This window comes from Theobroma umbraticum, unplaced genomic scaffold, assembly GCF_002168275.2.
Source record: "Theobroma umbraticum cultivar Fairchild unplaced genomic scaffold, ASM216827v3 scaffold_299.0, whole genome shotgun sequence".
NCBI lineage: Eukaryota > Viridiplantae > Streptophyta > Magnoliopsida > Malvales > Malvaceae > Theobroma > Theobroma umbraticum.
Window position 1 is genome coordinate 317,971 of NW_018397285.1, and position 23,562 is coordinate 341,532.

The 23,562-nt window shown below is 31.7% G+C and overlaps 1 protein-coding gene and 1 non-coding gene across 3 annotated transcripts; both read left to right on the top strand.

Moving 5' to 3' along the window:
* The first annotated feature begins 5,520 nt into the window (after window positions 1-5,520).
* LOC149526244 (small nucleolar RNA R71) lies at window positions 5,521-5,627 on the top strand. The gene has a single exon (XR_016352202.1). It is a non-coding gene; the product is annotated as a small nucleolar RNA R71 (small nucleolar RNA).
* Window positions 5,628-11,014: 5,387 nt separating this feature from the next.
* On the top strand, window positions 11,015-23,362 carry LOC110428480 (MACPF domain-containing protein At4g24290-like). Of its 2 annotated transcripts, none has more exons than XM_021444307.2 (7): window positions 11,015-11,426; window positions 11,545-11,783; window positions 13,877-14,078; window positions 17,291-17,356; window positions 17,557-17,743; window positions 19,919-20,085; window positions 22,449-23,362. In XM_021444307.2, the coding sequence occupies exons 1-7, from the start codon at window positions 11,187-11,189 to the stop codon at window positions 23,112-23,114; spliced, it is 1,767 nt and encodes a 588-aa protein (XP_021299982.1). In that variant the 5' UTR covers window positions 11,015-11,186; the 3' UTR covers window positions 23,115-23,362. The 2 variants fall into 2 exon arrangements, with proteins under 2 accessions (XP_021299982.1, XP_021299981.1); XM_021444306.2 differs by having other exon boundaries at window positions 11,016-11,426; window positions 17,551-17,743.
* The last annotated feature ends 200 nt before the right edge of the window (window positions 23,363-23,562 follow it).

Sequence of the window (23,562 nt, forward strand, 5' to 3'; positions counted from 1 at the left end):
TACTTAAGCTCCCAAAATGACTCAAAATAACTCTATATAATAGAGTTATCAGTGACCCTTGTGCACAAGTGAGCTCTAGCTAGAGAACCATTGGATCACCGACAAGCTGTTAGATATGGCTGAAGCCATGGTCTATGATATACGTTGCAAGGCCACGGGTTGTTATATGTGGCTAGGCCACAAGTGATATTCACGGTTGTGATCGCTTGATTTCTCCAATGTCAACCAATATCGTCGAGACTGCCATGGCATGTGGGAATCGGGTGGAGCGGTGCTCCCAGATTGTTATTATGTGGAAGTGGGTCCACGAGTTGATATTAAAGATTACCTACTCGAGAGTGATATCTCTTTGGGTTTTCAAACATGACTTCTTTCACATGGTGAGAAATACTAGTTTTTTCGTAGCTTCCCTATTTGATTAAAAGCTTTCAGTGCTTTATTTATTGATTATGAATTAATGACGTTGTGTTTAATACCTCAGGGATGAAATGATTTATGAGCTTTTATAAAAGCTTTAATAATGTAGATTTCATTGGAGCATGTGTGCTTATGTTAGTCTGACTTTAAGTAAAGGACATCAAGTGATTTCGATGATAGAAGTCTTTCTCTCACACTGGTTTTAAGACAATGATGGTTAAATGATTGCTTGCATAAAAATCCTTGGTTTTATACGTACCGGACAAATGTCCCATTTGCTTTTAAATGGATTATATATTCTTATGTTTTTATATATTCAAATCTTCTTCCTTGGCTTGTTTCCCATCTACGTTCTACTCACGAAGTTGATGATCAATAAGTCTGTGAGACTCACCCCTTTTTGCAGATAAGTAATCAGTTCAAGTGCATTGCTCAGCACCTCGAGACTTGCTACAACATAGGTAATGGCATCTCATAGCACTTTATTCTGAGTCGCTCTGCTGGTAGAGGTCAAGTCATTCTTAGCTAGATGTATTTGTAAATAGTGTCAATGTAAATGCACAATTAAATACTATAGACTCTAATGTATTCTTTCGATTATGATGAATAAAAGATAAGATGGCTTATTATGATTTAAGTTCAATTCTTATTACAAAGAGGAATACGGTTCAAAGCAATTACATGAATTGATGGCATAATGACTAAAGTTTCAATTAAAGCTTGTTCGGGACATGGCAAGTTCTCCCGCGAGACTCAAACGCCAGTAATGATCGGGGAGAAAGTTGTTACAAAGTACCGAAAAATGAAATAAAAAATTTTGAATTAAGGCTAAATTTGATTGAAATTAGTATTAGTAAAAATTCTAGAAACAATTCGCTAGCAACGACACCAAAACCTTGTTAGTTAAATTCTACTCCGCAAGTATACGTATCCAATAAATAGTATATAAGTAAGCAGAGTTTCGATCCCACAAAAAATTGATCTAAAATTTTACTAAGTACTAAAATAAGAACAATTTAGTTTTATTTAAATAATTAAAATCTAAATTCTAATTAAACAAAAAATTACTCAACTAAAATTATTTAATTAAAAATTAAAGCAAAAAGATAATTGGGTAAAAAGCAAATCAAAAAAGCCTAAGATTACACTATCCCTCACACTTCATCTAAATACCTCTCTTCCTTAACTTATTTCAATAGGTTGAATTGTTAATCTAAAGTCCTCAATTATTTATAAGGGTTTCCCTAACTCATCTTATAAAAATATTTATTTTAACCAAATCACTATATCCCTATGTGAATTAAAATTAAAAAAGACTTATTAAATTTAGACTGTAATTCTGGGTACATATGGCATATAGGTATATCCCTATCCTATACACAAGTCAATTAATATGATCATATTGCTATTCTAATTTTAGTTTACACTAAACTCCCTTTTCCACATTTGTTTAGGTTCCTAAATCAATTTAATTTGTGGCCAAGCAATTAAAAGCAATAAGAATAAATTGGAATAAAAAATTCAATTCCATTAAATATAAGTAAAAATTCATATTGCATGTGAGTTCGATTGTAATCCTAGAAAAATAGTTTAGTGCATAATATCTAATAAAAACTTCATCCAAAGAAAATTAGCCATTAATCCAAGTCAAAGAAAATAAGAAAAACACAAAAGTAGAGAGAGAAAACTAATAGTTAAAGCTTTGTGATATTGATTCTCCCCCCAATTCTCTTACTTTCTTGCTTTGTTTTTGGCTTTTTTTCTCTAGAGACATTACTTGTTGCCTCCTCCCAAAAACCTCTGAAAAATGCCCCTTAAATATCCTCTAAAAGCCCTAGCTTCCAAAATCCCATAAGCTTGTTATTTTTAGATAATACAATGAGCATCGTGGCTCTCATTTCCCAGAGTCGTGGCTCTCAAAGGTTCTGTCTTAGTTTTATTCTTCTAGTGCAGTGTTTTCACTTTGACAAAGATTTCGATCACTTTTCAATCCGAACTGGGAAAAGTAGTAAACATTAAAGTTGTAACCTTGCCTCTTGGCTTTCTAATTGTCTAAAAATCATGTCATTTGGACTTTTGTAATGGGAGATATGCTTGAAAAGCTAAAATATATGCAAACAAAGCAACAGTCCATTATGCACCTTTCTTCACCAATTGAAATTATTTTTGATCATACTCCTAAGAAAACATAAAAATAAATATAAATAACATAAACTAACATTATTAACTTAAAATAAGTATTTAAACAAATAACTAAAAATATCAAAATTCAATCCTAAATCTAGTCTAACTTAAACTAATTAGGTATTTAATCTCCCATTAAATATATGTATTTGATGCACACATCATGTTGATATTTGTTGGAGGTGATAGCTTTTCAGTTGTTTTAATTTTTGCTTTATCTGCCTCAATGCCGCTACTAGAGATATTGTGCCTAAGAACAATACCTTCTTGTACCATGAAGTGACATTTCTCCCTACTAAGCACCAAATTTATTTCTTCACATCTCGCAAGTACCCTAGCCAAATTTAAAAGACAATCATCAAAATTATTTCCAAAGACGAAAAAGTCATCCATAAATACATCTAAACTTTTCTCCACCATGTCCATGAAGATAGCCATCATACATCTCTGAAAGGTGGCAAGTGAATTACAAAATCTAAATGGCATTTTTCTAAAAGTAAAAGTACCATAAGGACAAGTAAATGTAGTCTTTTCTTGATCTTCAAGGGCAATAGCAATTTGATTACAACCAAAATAACCATCTAGAAAATAATAATATTCCTTACTAGCTAGGCAATCCAACATTTGATCAATGAATGGGAAAGGGAACTAGCCTTTCCTTGTAGCTTTGTTGAGCTTGTGGTAGTCCGTGCAAACTCTCCATCCAATCATACTTCTTGTTAGAATGAGCTCATTATTGTCATTGGCCACCATAGTCATCCCCCCCTTCTTAGGAACACATTGAACTAAACTTACCCATGAGCTATCAGAAATAGGATAAATTATTCCAATATCAAGCCACTTTCTTGACCACTTCTTTCATGATGGGATTCTATTTTCTTTACTGTTCAATTGTGGCTTTGTGAGTTTCCTCAAGAAGAATTTTGTGCATGCAAAGAGAAAGGCTAATTTCCTTAATATCAGCTATGGTCCACCCTATTGCTTTCTTGAATTCTCTAAGTGTCCTCAATAACTTCTCTTATTGCTTGTTAGTATGAGATACAAAAATAATAACAGGAAGAGTAGAGGATTTTCCAAGAAAAGCATACTTTAAGTGTGTGGGCAAAGGTTTGAGTTCCAAGGTAGGCGGTTTTTCAATAGAAGGCTTAGAAGCAAGCATCAAAGATGCTAAAACATCTAAAGACTCAAATTGATGATTATTTCTAAGTCTAAAATAAGCATTTAACAAACTTGAGTATTCAATAAATTCATCATCATCCCTATTGATTTGACAACTTACCATGCTTAAAAAGATGATTGGGATATTCTTCTAAACAGACATCTTTTGCAAAATCATTTACCACACTCACAAAAAAGTAGTCTCCAAATGTCACAAGCAATTTTAAAGCTTTGAAAATATTAAATATTACTTGTTGGTCTTGAACTCTCAAAGTAAGCTCACCTTTTTCAACATCAATCAAGGCTCTAGCAATTGACAAAAATGGCTTCCCAAGGATGATTGGAATTTGCCAATCTTCTTCCATGTCAAGAATAATAAAATCAGTTGGAAAAATAAATTTATCTACCTTAATAAGAACATCTTCAAAAATTCCCCTTGGATAAACATGAGAACGATCAACCAGTTGCAAAGTAACAAAAATGGGTTTCCATTCCCCTAAACAAAGTTTCTCAAAAATTGACCAAGGCATTAAATTTGTACTTATACCTAAATCACTCAAAGCTTTTGCAAAAAATAAATTACCAATAGTGTAAGAGATTGTAAAACTACCTAGATCTTTGAGCTTTGGTGGTAGTTTATTTTAGAGAATTGCACTACATTCCTCTGTAAGGGATACAGTTTCAAACTCACCCAATTGTCTCATTTTTTAGAGGATGTCTTTCAAGACTTAACAAGTTCGGCATTTGTTCCAAGGCTTCAACAAAAAGAATATTTATATGTAATTTCTTAAAGCCATTGATGAACTTTTGAAATTGCTTTTCAAGCTTTTGCTTTTAGAGCCTTTGAGGAAAAGGTGGTGGAGGATGGATGACTTGAGAAGTCTCTTGATCTATAGCTTTTTCTTCTTCTTTATGTTTAACTTCAATTTTTCACTCACACATGCCTTCCTCCTTATCAACAAACTCATTCTCATATTCAATTGCTTTTTCATTTACCACCTCAATTTCTTTCCACTCCTTGAAGTGATTGGTTGGCATTGTTCCTTACCTTTAGGATTGATTTGTGTGTCACTGGGCATGGAACCTTGTGGTCTACTATTGATGGAATTTGCAAGCTGTTCTATTTGAGTCTCAAGATTTCTCAAAAAGGCTCTTTGGCTTTGAATTATAGCATCAGTCTTTGATATATATTGCAAGAAAAGTTTTTCTACTTGAGACTTCTTTTCTATAATTGGAGGTCATGCTTGCTGTTGAAAACTAGAAGGCTTGATGGGTCTTGGATTTGAAAGCCCTATATTATTGTTCCATGAAAAGTTTGGGTGGTTTCTTCAACTAGGATCATATGTATTGGAGTATGGATTATTTTACTACCTTTTGAAGTTCCCCATAAATTAGACTGATTCAAAATTGTATGGACATTGATCACTTGAATGGCCATCTCCGCACATCTCACAGACGACAAATGAATCTTGAACCTCATGAACTTCCAGTGTGTCAAACTTCTTGGATAGTGCAGCCACTTGTGTAGCTACTTGAGTAGTTAAGCTGCTAAGTGCATCAATTTCATAGGCTCCAATAACTTTTCTCGGACCAGCCCTTTCTGAAGGCCATTGATAATTATTTGAGGCCATTTCTTCCAACAGATTATAAGCATTTGTAGTATTCTTACGTATTAATGCCCCACGAATAGTAGCATCAATTGTGATTTTTATTGAACTAACTAGCCCATTGTAGAATGTCTGAACTTGCAACCAATCAAGAATCCCATGATGTGGAAATCTTTTCAATAGTTCGTTAAATCTCTCCCAAGCTTCATACAAGGATTCACCATCAAATTGTGTGAATGAGGTGATATCGTTCATCATCTTTGCAGTATTGGAGGCAAAAAGAATTTTCCTAGAAACTTTTAAGTTAAGTCTTCCCATGTAGGAATAAACCTATTGGGCAATGAATTAAGCTAACTCTTTGCTTTATCCCTCAAAGAAAAAGGAAACAGTCTCAATCTAATAGCATCATCAATTACTTTTTTGTATTTAAAGGTATCACAGATCTCTAGAAAATTCACCAAATGAGAATTAGGTTCATCACTGTGTAACCCAACAAACTGGACTGAAGACTAAATCATTTGAATGTAAGTTGGTTTAATTTCAAAATCATTTGCATTGATGGAAGGTCTTCTAATTCTTTGGTGTAAACCTTACAAAAGAGGGACAACACAATCTTGCAGTGCTTTATTTGCTCTGAGAACCAAATTAATGACATTATTGCCATTGTTGTTGTTATCCTCAACCATTGTCTGATTTAAAGTTGCAACTTGCAAATTCTCCCTTCAACGTCTTTTAAAAATTCTTTCTATCTCAATATCAAAAAGAACAAGATTCAAGTTGTTTTCTTCTTTGCATACAATGACCAAAGACATTTGCAAGTAAACAAAAAATAATATTAAAATAAAAAAATAAAATTTAAAGTAAGACTAAATTGCTTGGTATTAATATTAGTAAAAATTTTAAAAACAATTCCCCGACAATGGTGCCAAAAACTTATTAGTTAAAATTTTACTATGCAAGTATACGTATCAAATAGATAGTATATAAGCAAGTAGAGTATCGATCCTATAGAGAATTGATATAAAATTTTACTAAGTACTAAAATTAAAACAATTTAGTTTTATTCAAATAATTAAAATTTTAATTCTAATTAAACTAAAAATTACTCAACTAAAACTAATTTAATTAAAAATTAAAGCAACAAGATAATCGGGTAAAAAGCAATTCAAACAAGCAAGACTACAATATCTTTCACACTTCATCTAAATCTTACCTCTCTTTCTCAACTTATTTCAATGGGTTGAATTGCTAACCTAGAGTCCTCAATTATTTATAAGGGTCTCCTAACTTGTCTTATAAAAGTATCTATTTTAACCAAAACATTATAACCCTATGTGAATTGAAATTAAAATAAATTCATAAAGTTTAGGTTCTAATTCTAGCTATGTATGATATATAGGTATATCCATATCCTATACATAAATCAATTAATATAATCATATGCTATCATAATTTTACTCTACACTAAACTCCCTTTCCCAAGTTTGTTTAGGTTCCTAGATCAATTTAATTGGAGGCCAAACAATTAAAAGTATTAAGAACAAATTGGAATAAACAATTCAATTCCATTAAAAACAAACAAGAAAGAGATTAAAAATTTAGATTACATATGAGTTCAATTGTAATCTTAGAAAAAGAAAATTAGTGAATCATAATTACAAAGACAAATAACATTATATAAAATTCAACCATTAAGAGTAACAAGAAAAATAAAAGCTAAGGAAGAAAACAAAACGATTGATTGCAGCTTTATTTCCCAAGTTTCTGCCTCAACTTTCAACCTCTTGAATCTTCAAAAATTGTCTAACCTCATGTCTCTAAAAAAATCCTATTTATACTAACAAACTTAACCTATAATTCCTTAAGTTAACCTACTAATTTAATTGGGCTTAAAAGTGTAATGAGCAGCTTAAACAACAATTGTTAGCATTAAGATTGCCATTCTCATAGTAGAACACCTTATCATCTTCTGATGAGATTTTCCCTATTTTTAAAGTAGAACTAGGTAAAGTGACCTCATAATTGTATCTTTATCTCTTAGTTTTCCAATGATCCAAGAATCACATCATTTGGAGTTTTGTAACGCGAGTTATGGTCAAAACATTAAAGCATATGCAAGCAAACTTTCGAGTCTTTCAACACTTTACTTTCCAAAATTAAGCCCAATTCCCCTAATTCCTGCAAAAGTATAAAAACTAATAAATAATAGCCAAATTTAAAAGAAATAAACATAAAATTAAAATAACTCGCTTAAAAATAAACTAATTATAAAAATAACTAAAAATAACTAAATTATAATTGAAAATTATGGACTTAGCTAATATTTAATAACAAAATTGAACTAAAATAATTCTATAAAATAGAATTATTAGCTTATCAAAGATTATAAGAAGATAACACAAGTTCATAGTCCATCAAGATTTTAGTTTTCACATAAGCGAATGCATATGTGTGAGATTAAGTTTAAGTAATAGTTAAACTTAAACTTGATTCTCATATGATTTTAGTTCATGTAACAGTTTCATTACCCAGAGTCAACTACTTCGAAGATTTGGGACTCATCAATCCCTTGAAGGAAAATCACATTCCTTACATTAAAAGTAGTCTAGAGACTAAAGTCTTAACAACATAAAATGACCAACTTTATCACATGGCTATGAACAATGTATTTAGATTCAATTTAAAAATACATGTCTCTTATGTATGACTCTTCATACAAATGTGTTTTTATTGTTTCAACAAAATCATGGTATCTTGATAACTAGAAAACAAATGCTTACTTAAAACAAACTCTTTATTATTATCAAAATGTACTTCGTTACATGCCAAGTAATTGGAAGTAATCAACATGGGAATATACTTGCTTTCCAGAATGCCATATTGCCAATAGGAATGTCATTCCTTTAGCTTACAAAGGGAATGTTACTTTCCCTCAATTGAGGGAAATTTTAAATTTCTATTCCTAAATTATCTCTGACTTCTTCTTTTTCTTCCTTTCGAGTGTGATTGTGGGTGGCTACAAAATGTCCATTCTTCTTCTTTCTTTTAAGCATGACTATGGGTGGCTATAGAATGCCTAAGAAATAGAAAGCTGTACAATAATTTTGTAGGCGTTCTTTAAGGCAATATATTCTAGAAAAGATGTGGAATCTTAAGTTAGATTTAAGATAATGACTTTATCCATTTGCTATAATGTTTACCTTTCTTTAAGCTAATGTTCATTGGAAAAGATGAGTGCAAGGAGGAAGGTGAAAAGAAAAGAAGAAAAGTAAGAAAAAGGGGACAGAGAAAAAAAAAAAGGAAAGTGGAGTTCTATGTGTAAAAAAAATTAATTTGTTTGTTGAGTAAAATAAAAAAAATTAAAGGTATAATTAATAAATTATATATAAAATTTAAAAATAAAGAGCATATGAATTAATTAGAAATAATAATTGGTTATAAAAATGTGTGATTAATATTAATTGATTAATTATTTTAAATTAATTAATTAACTAATTAATTAAATTAACTAATTAATTAATTTATAAAAATAATTTAAATTAACTAATTCAATTCTTTAAAACTTAACTAATTTATTAAAAATAAATATTTAGTAAGTTCACATATTTTACTATTATATTTATCGTGCTATTATTCATTATTTTAAAAAGAATAAATTGAGAAATTAAAAATTTATATAAAAAATATAAATTTATTTAATTTTATATTTTCATATATAAATGTAAGTTTAAAAATTTATACTACATTTCAATAAAGTGCTTTTGAACTAAACACTAACATATTCTCTGTAATTATCACTTTCTCATGTTATTCCTAACACGAACAATTACATTTTTATAATATATGTCCACAATCACATTTTCTACAAAATACCATTACCTTCTTTGTACTTGTTTGATCTGATTTTTTTCAATTTATCTATCTCTTTAAAGTCAAAGCTAAACTAAACAAGATTTTAAGAAGCTCTTTAAAAAAAATAAACAACTTTTTTTAAAGAGCAAAATTTTTAAAAAGAGCTTAAAGAAAAATTCCAAAGAGAAACTTTCTTTTCTCTTCTTTTAAAACATACCAACTTTTTAGGAAATACTCTTCTCTCTCAATTGATCTCTCTTTCCTCTCCATCTCTCTACAAATCACCCTTTTCTAATGCAAATCTCGATCTCTTTCTCCCCTATCTCTCTTTCTACAAAGATTACTAAAAAAAAAATAGAAGATCTAGTAAAGGAATAGTAAAATTTAGGATTTTTTTATTTTTACAAATATTAATAGCACGTTTGGTTTGTGGAATGGAATAGAATGATTATTCTAAAGGAAAAGAATAAGATAGGAATATAATAGAATGATTATTATGTGGTTTAGTAGATGGAATGGAATAGTGTAGGAATTGTTATTATGATTTATTTTAATTTTTGGTTGATAAGAATAGCTTTGGAATAATGAAAGAATAAATAATAAAATGATAAAATTACCCTTTATTATAATATTTAATTTATTTTTATCAAAAGAACAAAATATAATAAAATACTTATACCAAAATGTTAAATTACCCTTCACTATAATTTAATCACGTATTTATACTCAAAAACCAAAATTATTCTTGATTATATTTTAATAATATTTTCATAAGAATACAAAACCATAAGGAACTGTGACCTAAAAAGCTTAAAACGATATGCTTTGGATATCCACATTTTATTTATTTTTAAAATAATAAAATCTCAAAACAACATTTTATTATTTCTTTCAAAATAATAAGGCATTGTAACTAAAAGCTTCAAGTATTTGAACTTAAAAACCTAGTTGCGAAAACAAAAAATTTTGTTACCAAAATCCTAAAAAAGCAAGTCAAGAAAATAATTTGTGAAACACCAAATAAATAATTCCAGTACAAAAAAAGATCGAAGTGACAATCGAAAAAGTATTTCACATCAAGAGTAGTGAAGGAGAAGCAAGAGAGGTGGGAGAGGGGGAGAGATGGATGAGGAAGAAAGGGAAAAAAATTATATAAGGATAAGGTTATAATTATTTTTATTAAATAAGGGCATTTTCATCTAATGATATTTTGGCTCTTCCATCAGCCATGGAATGGTTAAAAATTGGCAGAGAGAAATGGCTAAGTCTTTTTTTTTTTTGGAATGCCTATTCTCAACAGTAAAATGTAACCAAACAAAGGAATAAAAAGGTCAAAGGAATAAAGAAAATAGCTTAGCTATTCTTCGGTGCCAAACGTGTCATAACAAAAAGAAAACTTAAAAATTAAAAGTTGCATTTATGTATTATTTAAAAGTTTTGTTTTTTTTTTTCACTAAAAGATATTTTAGTGTTAAATACATGGTTTCTTCTTTTCTTTTCTTTCTTTCTTGAAAAATTAAAATATTATGATTCGATTACTTATTAAATTAATAAAAATATAATACTATTACTATTATATAAAGTTTGAAAATTATTTTATTTTTATATAGAGTTTTTTATTTTAATATTTAAAATTGTATATAAATTTAAAATAAATTTATTTTATTTTAATTTATTAATTAATTGAAGATGATATAAATATTTTTTTTATCAAAATTTACACTTATATAATTTATTTTATCAAAATACTTTCCTGAATTAAGCCAAACAGGTTCTTGGAAATAGAAACACACTGCAGCGCGAAACCTTTGACTCGCTCCCGCCTCCCTCTCTCTAAACTACCTTTCACCAACCCAAAAAAATCACGACGGCGTTGAAAATGTGCCATCTTTGACCTCTCAAAGTTCCCATTCGATATATAAGTATAGGCAGCATGAAGAGCGAAGAAGTCTTGTTGATTGTGACTCGATGGCGAGGAAAGCCGCGGAGGCTGCGGTTGATTCGATTGGATTGGGATACGATCTCTGCGCTGATCTGAAGCTCAAATACTGCAAGAAGACCTCCAAGTTGATAAGCATCGCGGATCATGATCACGTCCGGGACATCGCCATTCCCGGGGGGATTTTGGTTCGTAATGTTCCCAAATATATCAAGTGCGATAAGGGGGAGCGGATCAGGTTCGGCTCTGATGTCCTCTCTTTCCAGCAGGTAGTTCCTTTTTGCTTTTTAATTAATTTTTATATATTTGAAACTGAATACATGTTTGATGATGATATTGACTTGGAGTATGATGTTTTTTTCACTTATATGTTTCTCTTACTTGTAGATGTCAGAGCAGTTTAACCAGGAACTCTCTCTGTCCGGTAAAATTCCCTCGGGCCACTTCAATTCTGCATTCTCATTCACAGCAGGTTGGCAGAAAGATGCTGCCAACACTAAAACCCTCGCTTTTGATGGCGTTTTTATCACACTTTACAACATTGCTCTAGAAAAATCTCAGGTCACGCTGTGTGATCATGTAAAGCAAGCTGTCCCTTCATCATGGGATCCTCCTGCATTAGCTAAGTCAGTATCTACTCTTCCACCCTTTCTTTTGTCAGGATAGAAAATTTTTGTCAAGCTGGTTAACTGCTTGGTTTCTGCTTTATTAATACTGCATACTTTCTTGCTTTTGGAAAATCATACTTGAGATGAGCACTCTGGTTGTTAATTGTTAATTTCATTATTTCACAATGACAACTAATTAGTTTTAGAATTAGCAAGCCTTTGGGTATAAATTTCTTTTCTCTAGTATGTAGTGTGGCAGTAGAAACAATCAAAACAAAACCAAAACAGTGAAAGAAAACTAGAACAAAGTCTCAAATTGATGTATAATTTAAGTAATAACAAAATAACCAGGGTTTAGGGTTGTAGAACCTCTAACCCATAAATATTTCAATATAACCAGGGTTTAGGGCTGTTTTCCTCTCCTGTACCAATGCGTTGGTAAGAAACTCTTCAACCTGTTTTTGCATCTCAGCTTGCTGTAATGGAGAAGCATATTCGGTAAAGAATCCTCCATAACCAAATTAATATCATGTTGGTCACTACTCATTGGTGTTAAAACAGATGGGAATTTCTCATTAACTAGCTCTTCAAACTCTTCTAACAACTGCTGAACTTCAAAAGGATGATTTGGTAAACACTTCCACTTTCTCTACTCTCTGATTTAAATTTCTCCATTGCTACTGACTCTCCTGGAATTGGACAACCATCATAAACTGGATGTGATTCCTCATCTTCATTTAATCATCATGTATTGGTTGTGATTCCTTCTCTCTGGTTACTTCACATTCAGCCTTAAAGGTACCATAATCAAAACTGTGTTGTACTCTGTAAGGTGCTGCATTCTTCCCTCTGAAGTCATCAACCTTTATCAAAACTCTTCACACATTCAAGTATAGAGCATGTATCACTCACTCTTCCAGTTCCCCACAGATGGCAAGATTTGTTGTCCAGCATTGCCGTCATCCTCTCCATACTCAATTTCATTCTGAAGACTACCTTCTGGTTAATCCAAATGTTTGGGGTAACATTCTTGATTCTCCATACGGGCTCCCTTTGGTTCCTATCACTTTAAAGCTTGCGCAGCCCATAACAAATGCTCAATTGTACGTCTGAACTCAGCCAATTCTGTTTGGTGGGCTTGGTTTCCTTTTCCACATCCTCGACCGCATCGTCTTCCATAGTCAGCCATGGTTTATAAGCAAAAACCCTAGTTCAACTATAGGATATCTTCGGTCCAGTACCACTCTGATGTAGTGCAGAATTAGAAACAATAAGAAGAAAACCAAAACAGTGAAAGAAAACCAGAAAAGGTTGAAATTGATGAAATTTCGAAGTAAGAACAAAATAATTAGGGTTTAGTGTTGTAGGATCTCTAACAAAAAAAATTCCAATATAATACGGCTGCTTAATGTGTCTAAAAGACTATTTATACTAGGGTTACTGCAGCTCTTATTCCTAGTTCTTGAATACACATAAATTTAATCTAATCCTACCCATTCAAACTCATTAAAAGATCACATGCTAATCGCATGACCACTTTATAAAATAAGAACATAATTACTAAAGTAAAACAGAAAAAATAAAAAAGCATTTTAAGAAAACTAATTTAAATAAGTTATGGATTGCTCCTGCATCATCTACCTTTGCCTCTCTATCTTACAAATTTGGATATTTGAAATAAAGTAGGTTGCATATCACATAAAGTCAATATTGTTAGTATCTCATCAGTCCCATGATGAGGTGTTAGTTTTATTATTATGGAGGTTTAATTAATTGATAAAAGTTGTTCATTTAAATCCAAATTATTCTGTTTTATGAATAATTCTTCTTATGAAATTGCCCTTCATGCCTTTCTGTTAAATGAAATTTTGCCATTTTTGGAAGGTTGTTCAGTTTTTAAACAGTGCTTTATAAAATTTTTAATTTTTTTCTTGAATGAACTTAGCGTTCTGAAGAGAAAATGTTTTGATGCAGTTACCAGTACTATATTTAATTTAGTAGTTGAAAGATATATGGCTTTGCTTTAAACCTTTTCCTAGTATTGCTAAAATCATGTTTTAGTCACCAAATTTCTAATTCTCATTGGTCTTCAATGTTTTTCCATATTCTAGGTTTATTGAGACATATGGAACCCATATTATTGTTGGTGTGAAGATGGGTGGAAAAGATGTGGTATATATGAAACAACCGCATTCTTCACCTCTCCAACCGATTGAAGTACAAAAGAAATTAAAGGACTTGGCAGACGAAATGCTCATACAAGGAACTGGGCTACACAAAACCAACTATGATAAATTGAACAAGAGAGAAAAGGTGAGCAACATCTAAAGTTTTGTTTGTGAATTGGAATTACTGAAATTTGACGCCAAATTAAATATACAGAAAATATTAATGTTAACTCAAGTCAAAGTCATGCAGTGTATAAAAAACAGTAAATGAGAACCCAAAAAAGTCTTAAGTTGATGTAAAATTGAAGTTTGAACAAGAACACTAGGTTTTAGAGTTGTAGAACCACTAGCTTATAATATCTAACTATAATGATTGCTAAAAGAGTCCAGAAAAGTATTTATACTAGGTTTAAACAACTTTTGATCCAAGTCCTTGGATATGAATGAACCTCTAATCCAATGTCTTCAAACTCCCTAAAAAATCACATGCTAGTCAAATAACCACTTAATAAAAATAGAAACATAACTATTGAACTTAGACTAAAGCAAAATAGCAAACATAAAAGAATATATCAAAATAATTAATTAAGCAAAGTTTTAGGATTCTCTTGCATCGCCAAGAGCGGGTGAATTGGATTACCACAAGAAAGGACAATTTGATCAAATATAAAGATAATTTGAAAATTAATGCTATATATAAGTAAATGAGTGAAGTATGTGTGATGATTACTCAAATGCTATGGAGAGAATAAGAACAGAGAAATCAAATATAGAGATTTGAATGAGGTTTGGTCCTTCCTCGGGGCACCTACATTTTCTCCCTTAGTTTCCTATTTCCAAGGAGTTCAATTCACTAATATTCAACAAGATTACCAAACTAGCTTTCAAGTCTAAGGTATAACCTCTACAATTGTTACCTATGAAGGTTAAACCTCTACAAATCTTTTAAGGCTAAGGTATAACTGTTTTTATCTACTTTTTAAGGCTAAAGTTTAACCTCCACAACCCAGGCATCTCTCACACTTTTTTCGCTCAAAGATTTATTTACAAAGAATGAAGAAATTTTCGTGCAATAGTAAACTCTTGAAAATAAGTAAAAAATATGCTAAGAACAAATATTTACAAAGATTGAAAGAAGTGAAGTGATTATTCATGTTGGGTTAAATACCAAATTTGTCACCATACTAGGACTTAATGATGAATGTTGTCACTGTACTTCAGTCGCATTCATTTTGCCACCATACTCCTATTTTGGTTGATTTTTGAAAAAAAAATTTATGCAGGATTATTCTTTGGAATATTTCATTTACACAATTTGAATGAGCTTTTGGAGAAAACCAAAATTATGACATGGAATTTTACATTGGACAAAATGTATCTGTGGTGATGATTGACGCATCATTTTCTTAATCACTTTTTATTACCAAGTCTTCTTTTTTTTAAAAAACTTTTTTACTGCTAGCTCATGGAAAATACCAAAGATAATGGTCACGTGATTTCATGTGTACTATTTTTTTAATTTTTGTCCAAACATGTTCCAAAATAAAAGTACAGTTATAAATTCAACCCAATTGAAGTATATAATGGCAAAATTCAATATTGAGTTATAATAGAGTGGCGGATTTGGTATTTATCTAGTCATCTTTTTTGTTTGTTTGAAGTCTTGTGTTGCAATAGAATGACTTAAAGCAAAGAGACTGAGTTGCTGGGTATAAGTTATTACATCTACCTAAACACAAAATTCCCCAACAAGCAAAGAGACCGTGTGAGTACAGCATTCACTTTGTCTGTACTGTATATCTATAGAACAAAGTGGTGTCTTTTCAGATTCACCTATTTCCCTTGCTTAGAATGCATTATGTAAAAATCTATACCCATGCATTCAATGGATATACAAATACACCTTTAAAGAAATTGTGCAAATTTCAGAGCAGCTCTGTTGGGAGGAACAAGCAAAAGAACCTAAATGTGCTAAGAACTTACCAGTATATGCTTTGAAGCAAATAATATAAATTCATTTTTTAAGATTTTTTTTTTTGAAATATCAATTCAATTTTCTTTTACATTCCATTTTCAAATCCCTTTAAACTGCAAAAATTGAAACTCAATGGATTTCATTTTAAGCTCAATTAAAAGCGTAACTTGGGCACATTCAACTCAAATTAAAAACATAGTTTCAATTTTGGAGAAAATAAATCATAAGTATATTTTAGTTGGAAAATCATATTTAAGTTTTGTAATTTCAAGATCAATTTAAGGTTACCAACTAATAATGATATTGCTTGATTAGAACAAATTCAATCCATATTTCAACCATTTTCAATTTTGGAGAAAATAAATTTTAAGCTTATTTTAATTTGAAAGTCCTATTATGGTTTTCCCTTTTCAAAATCAATTTTAGCTGATGACCAATAATGATACTACTTAATCTTATGTAAGCAAGGAGAGAGTTTCAAAAGATCAATTAACTTTCCCCATTCATTGAGTCTATAGCCTTAATTTGATCTTTCACAATAGATTTTGGGCTTGAATTGGCTTTGAAGTCCTTCTAAAGTAAATTTACTTATTTTTGGTGAATCATCAGTTGATAGTGGTGAGTGTCTGAATGAAATATTTTCCCTTACATTTTCTAACTGGTTGGCACAAAATTTAATCCGTTCCAGTCCCTTTCTCTAACTGTGAGTCTGCTTACTCAATTTAACTCAATTTTATTTGAAAGTTGTGTAATGAATGCCATAACACCCTCCAAATGCTGGGTGCAACCACTGGTGCCTGGGTTCAAGTGATATTCTTCAGGTATCATGTTTGACCATATAGAAGCCTTGAAAAACTCGACGGATCTTGCAACAACTAAGGATCTTTCAGGGAGAGATTTTAATTGGCTTTGTTTTTGGTGTGTGAGAGAGGAACTTGATCAACAATCTGAAATTTGCTTATATGCAGCCTAGCAAGGGAGGGAGTTGTGAACTTGGTCGACAATGTGAAATTTTCTTAGATGAAGTTTAGTATTTTCCTTCTTCCATTTAAGATAAATCCAGGCAGTCCAGGATAAAATTGAGCAATCTAACTTTAAAAGTTTTGCTATTGTGATTCATCTTGGCCCAACTTACTATCCAATTCTTTGGTCTTTTATGGACGCAAGACATCATCAAGGTCTCATTCATGCCCTTTGAATAAGCACATTAGAAAAAAAAATGATCTAAAAATCCTATAGTTATTGCAAGCTACAAATAGAATCCATACTGAAATAAGTAAGCCACTTGATCTGCTTGGTAGCATTTTATATTGCCTTAGATGCAAAAGCATGCATGGACGCATTGCAGTTTCCTTAACTTCTATGGTGGTTTTTTCTTTCAGATTTTTAAAGAACATGGGCTAGCTTCCATGGACATTTTACAAACTAGTTCTTATTCCCAAGTGGAGGTAATGCTATTCACAAATAAGTTTGTAATTGAATTTAGCGTTTATTGAGTGAAAGACCCTATTGGGCTCTTCTATTTATCATGCCACAAATACTGTGATATATTCCATGAATACTCTTAGCCTCTCACCAAATTCATGATTATCATGAAAATGTATTTTCTATTTAGGATCATTTTGTCTTAAACTTCTTGCAGTTTCAGGATATTAAATTCATTTGCAAAAGGAACGGAGGAAAGTTGAATACAAATTTATCACACACTGAATGGTGCCAAACTGTTCAGTCTGAACCAGATGTGATCTCGATGTCTTTTATCCCAATCACATCATTGCTCACTGGAGTTAATGGGAGTGGATTTTTGACCCATGCCATCAATCTATACCTTCGCTGTACGCACAAAACTTCATACTTTATTTTTTAACTTATTGCTTTTCCACAAATGTATGGTTACCATTTGGACAACACATTGACGTTGCCAACAAGTATTTTGATTGCTTAAATTCTGCACAATAATACCAAAACTTATGGGGTGGCTGACAGTCTTTCATTATCATTTTCTTGATGGTTATTGTCTAAATTAAAGATATCATTTCTGTTCATGATGGATATATTGTCTCATTAATATCTGGTTGACTTGTCTGGGCCATCAACTTCTGCATTGTGTATTATCTAAGCTGCTTTTTTGAAAAGCATCATCCGTTGTTGTTAAGCCTCTTGGTAAGCGTTTCAGGAAGTCCAATCTAGGTAAAGGTGTAATTGCTTGGCAAAATAAAAGTAGGCTACATCTCTGGTGGACAGAATCCCCATCACTTAATTCTCTTTGGATCGGTATCAAGCATTTCTGTTTCTTGGCCTTTGAAACTACAGTCCTGTCTTTAGAGACTTATTGCAGGAAAGGACCAATTACTGAAATGAAGTGTCTGGCATGGACATGGGTTTACTTTTTTAGTTTGTTCCTAAGATAATTAGTGTTTATGAGTGAAAGTCCCACAGTTTTATTATTCATCATCTACGTCTTTCAATCAAAGATCCTGATCAATCTTTGTTAAATAGCTTTCCGTTTTACTTTAAATGTAGCAAGTCTTGTGGATTTGGAAGGATATGGTTGTAAATAGGGTTGATTCTGGATTGGTGGCAAGATCCTAAAATTAATCATAGATTAATAATGGGTTTAAACATATTTTGCTGTGTGCATTGACTGGGTTTCATTAATAGATCCTTACTCTTCCTTAACCTTTTGAAGTGATGCTCAAGGTATGCCCATTTCTTGTTGACGATGCATGGCGCTCTCTCATTTCTTCCTTGAAAAAATTAGGAACTGTGTGAAATTTTCTTATTCTGACCAGTTTCTCTACGTTGATTTGGTGAGACAAGCTAAGTAGGTTCTCCATTGTACCATTCATGGCTTCCTTTACTCCATACTCATATCCTACTTGCATATGCATGCATACTTCATTCTGCGGTACATCACCTCATTCGCTCCCCTGCTTGCCATGAAACTTGATCTTTTTATATGTGGAGGATCCAAATAATCTAAACTAAGCAGTGAGTGTGTTTAATTTCATATGAGGATCAGTTTTAGTTTTCTAGTCAGCTATTACTGTTAAGCAGTTTTATTCATGAATGATGATACAGGTAGTCTAGGTTTATTTCCTAGTAAGCTATTAGGAGCTTTTGCATGAATATTATTTTAAGCTCTTATTCAGATTTCGGATTTGGGATTCTTTTTTGGCTTGTTTCTTAACCTTAAAATCCTTGTTTATATTTGGAGATTCAATTTTATTTTGGTGTAAAGGCCAAATTTGCCACTATGCTATGAGTCAAGTTTGAATTTTGCCACTGTATTCAGTAGGTTTAAATTTCGCTATTATACTTTAATTTTTGGTGATTTCCGGACAAAAAGTAATGGAGATAGAATATTCCATTATTGTAGTTAAATTCCCTGCAATCTCTGTTACTTTTTGTTCAAAAATCACAAAAATTAAAGCAAAATAGCAAATTTGGCTATAGTACCTTGTATTTTCTTTTCTGTTTTCTATGAAGACAATAGTTTGGATGAAAACAAAAATTAAAAATACGGTTGTATATTGTTATTAGAAGCATTCTTGCCTTTTTATGCAAGTCGCTTATGCAGGGTTTTGTAATGTCCTTGAGTATTGTGTCAATTATGACATCTGCATGTTATTTCCATGGCTAATTGGTATTTGATAGTAACTTTTGTTAAGTAAAATTAAATTGCAAATATCTTCACACCATACTTTTAATAGATAGCTTAATTTTTTTTTTTAAAAAAAAATAGGTATAGTGTGTTAATAGAAAACTGATCACCTTCACAAGTAGGTAAAAACCCACTTTGTCTGCATGGTCATTAATATTGTTTTCTGCGTCTACTCTGAAGTGAAACTGATGGCCTTTTTTCTTTTCTTGAAAAAGAATAAATTGAAAATACATAAGTTGCTGGATTTATGTTTGTCTGCACTGTTTATTTTGCTTGGTGTTTAACAAAAATTCGCTTCTGGTATCAAGGATATTTATTCATTTAAGTTTCTTTCTTTTAAGTACAGATAAGCCTTCTGTTGATGAACTGCATCAGTTTTTGGAGTTTCAGCTTCCAAAGCAGTGGGCACCAGTATTTGGTGAGCTGGCCCTTGGTCCTCAGAAGAAGCAACAAAATAGTGCATCCTTGCAGTTTAGCTTCATGGGCCCCAAGCTTTATGTTAACACAACACCGGTAATATTCCCAGTATTATTTATGATCCTTCTGCCACTTCCAACACAAAAAGCCAGTGTTAAGCATGGCAAAACTATAATAGAGCCTTTGATGCAATAATTTATCTTGGTGCTTGTGTGGCATTTTAACGCAGCATGTGCATGGCATTAATCTAGCTTAAATATAAATCAATTCACAAAGCAAAGATGATGGGCCATAGCTTATATGTGTGCTATGTTAATATGCTTATATCCATGGGCGTATTTCAATGTTGGTGGTATGGTGGTTTCTCTCAAACGTATATCCTAACTCCCTTGGACTCCCTTTGATAGAAACCCTGAGTGACTTGAGATTTTATTTGTTTATATAAGAGAAATGTCCTAAAATCCTAAAGTGAAATAATAATGTAGAAGTAATTTTGGAGTATAAACGGATTTGCTCAAGCCTTTGAGACATCCACATGAAATAAAAATTTAATATCAAATTCAGAAATATATGTTTTAAGTTTGGACAGCAGCGAAACTGCTATCATTAATACACACGCACGCACACACACATAGCAAGGAAATATTTGGTATTGGCAGGTGTGAAAAGTTTTAATGTTGTGGTTTCAACTTATCTAAGTGTGCGTGCATATATATATATGTATATATATATAATGTATATAATGCAGACTAACAATTCTTGAAGCAGAAATATATTTATATATATATACATATATATACACATATACATGTGTGTGTGTGTGTTATTGTTCTCATAGGCAAGGTAATATTTAGTATTGGTGGGTGTGAAAAGTTTTAATGTTAACTTATCTGAGTGTGCATAGATATGTACACATACATACATATACATACATATGTATGTATATATATACATATATATATGTAACTAAAGTTGCAAAATGGAATTCATAGAAAAATAGAAACTAAGCCTATCGATCAATAGCTTCCTCAATTTAATAATGTAGTAATAATAATACTTCTTGAGAAGCCCTTGGTTGCAATATATTCTCTAGTGCAAAAAGTACACACACTCAAATAAGTTGTAATCATAACATTAAAACTTTTCACACCCATCAATACAAAATATGACCTTACCTGTAAGAACAATAACAGAGTAGTGCTATTAGAGTGTCATTAAAACTCTTTTCTTCTCCAAGAATTGTTAGTCTGCATTATATATATACATATATGTATATATAGTTACATTTTTTGGGATCTTTGTTTGACTTTATTCAAGGTTCTGGGTTTAAATTTTAATTGTTATGCGTTTTATTCTACAAGTTTCTTTAAGTGTTGGTTCTATGTAATTTCTTAAAGAGCAAAGTTTTCGTATTTGTAATTTTTATGATTACCCTTGATGACTTTGCCTAGTTCTTTTAGAATTTGTTCTCAATTTCTAGTCTTCCATGGTTTTAAATCTGGATTGTTAATTGCTTGATGAAGTTACTTTTACCTCGTGGACTAATACTATTGCAATCTTCGGCTTGGTAACCTACTGCACTTTTTCTTTTTTTTAAATGTGAGGGGGGCGGGGAGGGGGTGGTGGTAAAAATTGGAGATAATACTTATTAAAAAGGCGTTTTTCCTCCTTTTACAGAGTTCCTTGGTAACGATTCCTTGTATTCAGGAATATTATCAGAGAGAATATTTGTAGTATATGCTTTCGCATTCTCAGATAGAAAGATTATCATTATATGTGGTTTTATCTGATGAATAGTAATTAGTTCTAGTGTTTCATAATAAGCTTGAACTGCTAATTCAGTGGTTGGTTTAAAAAAAGGTTAAATTGTTCTTATTTAGATTTTGATTTATTTCACTTTCAACATTGTGGTTTCCTTTTGGTACTTAAGATTTTGTGGTTTATTAATGTTATCAAATGGAGTTGCGGATTTGAATATTTTTTAATAAGAAGACAAAAAATCCTTAAATTCATTTTTCAGTTTTCGAGTTTTTAACTTATCATGGTGGGGTTTATCGTCATTGTCAACGTAATTATAGTGTTAATATTTTCCAAAAAGAAAAAAATTTCCACTTTTACCTCGTTACTCTGGCAAGGTGTTTTAAAACAAGAAGAAAATGCTTATGAGTTGTCTTTTCATAGAAAGTTAATACTGTAACTCCCCTGGTAACAAGGTGAAGCCCCACGAGGATAAGTGTCAAACTTAAAGCCATAGGTGTTATGTGAAATTATTAATGTTGTTAGTAGTATTATAATCGTTGTTGTTTAAAGTAAAAATTCCCTGTAGAGCTTTGCTTTTGATTGACATTAATATCTCAAAACTTGATCAGAGGGATGCTGTCAATAAGCTAGACTCTTATGTGAATGATTGGTATAACCTAGATTGGACTCATTTACTTCGTATTGAATTCCTTTGACAGGTTTATGTGGGTAAAAAGCCTGTAACTGGCCTTCGACTTTATTTGGAAGGCAAAAGGGGCAACTGTTTGGCAATCCACTTGCAGCATCTTTCCTCACTGCCAAAGACATTCCAGCTTGAGGATGAACCAAGCGCCAGTGTCTCTGATCCCACTTCTGAACGCAAGTACTATGAGAAGATTCAGTGGAAGAGCTTCTCTCACGTCTGCACAGCTCCTGTAGAGTCTGATGATGATCTCTCTATTGTTACTGGGGCCCACTTTGAAGTTGGAGACTCTGGCTTGAAGAAAGTTTTATTCTTACGGTTGCATTTCTCTAAATTAATAGGTGCAAAAGCTATCAAGGAGCCTGAGTGGGATGGCTCTCCTGGCTTGGCCCAAAAATCTGGAATGATCTCAACATTGATCAGCACTCATTTCTCAAGTGCTCAAAAACAAGCTCCACAGCCAACCGAAGTCAACCTAAATTCTGCTGTCTACCCTGGGGGCCCTCCAATGCCTTGCCAAGCACCAAAACTTCTGCGGTTTGTTGACACAACAGAAATGACAAGAGGACCACAAGATTTACCAGGGTTCTGGGTTGTCTCGGGTGCAAGGCTAGTTGTTGAAAAGGGCAAAATATCATTGCGAGTAAAATATTCTCTCTTGACTATGCTATTACCAGATTAGAGGATCAGTTCTGGTTCAAATAAGGTATTATGGATCAATTGTTCTGGGTTGTAGTTGTTTTTTTTTTTCCAATTAATTTGGGTCGAATCAAGTTAGGTTTTGAGTGAGTTGTATGGATTGTGTTCATTTCTTTTTTTTATTTGCTTCTTGTTGATGTTCCTACAACAGTTTGTCTTCCTGATGGCCTCTAGGCACTGTTCATATTCTTGCAATGGCTGTGTATATAATATTTCTCAAAAGTTAAATTATGTAATTAGTTTCCACACTCTATCAAAGTAGATTTAATCTCTGTAAGATAATTTTTAAAAATTGAGTTTATATTTTTTAAAAGTGAAAATGTTAGTTTAATATGTTAAAATTTTTTTTATTATTTATATTGATATAGCATTTCATGAATGATGTAACAATAAAATTGATTAGACGTGATCAAGTACTAATATGGATTTTA

Bases quoted from the DNA above. Each gene is read 5' to 3' on its own strand.
- LOC110428480 (XM_021444306.2), top strand. From the start codon at position 11,187: ATGGCGAGGAAAGCCGCGGAGGCTGCGGTTGATTCGATTGGATTGGGA. The intron at 11,427-11,544 runs GTAGTTCCTTTT...TCTTACTTGTAG, and splicing joins ATGTCCTCTCTTTCCAGCAG to ATGTCAGAGCAGTTTAACCA. The intron at 11,784-13,876 runs GTCAGTATCTAC...TCCATATTCTAG, and splicing joins GATCCTCCTGCATTAGCTAA to GTTTATTGAGACATATGGAA.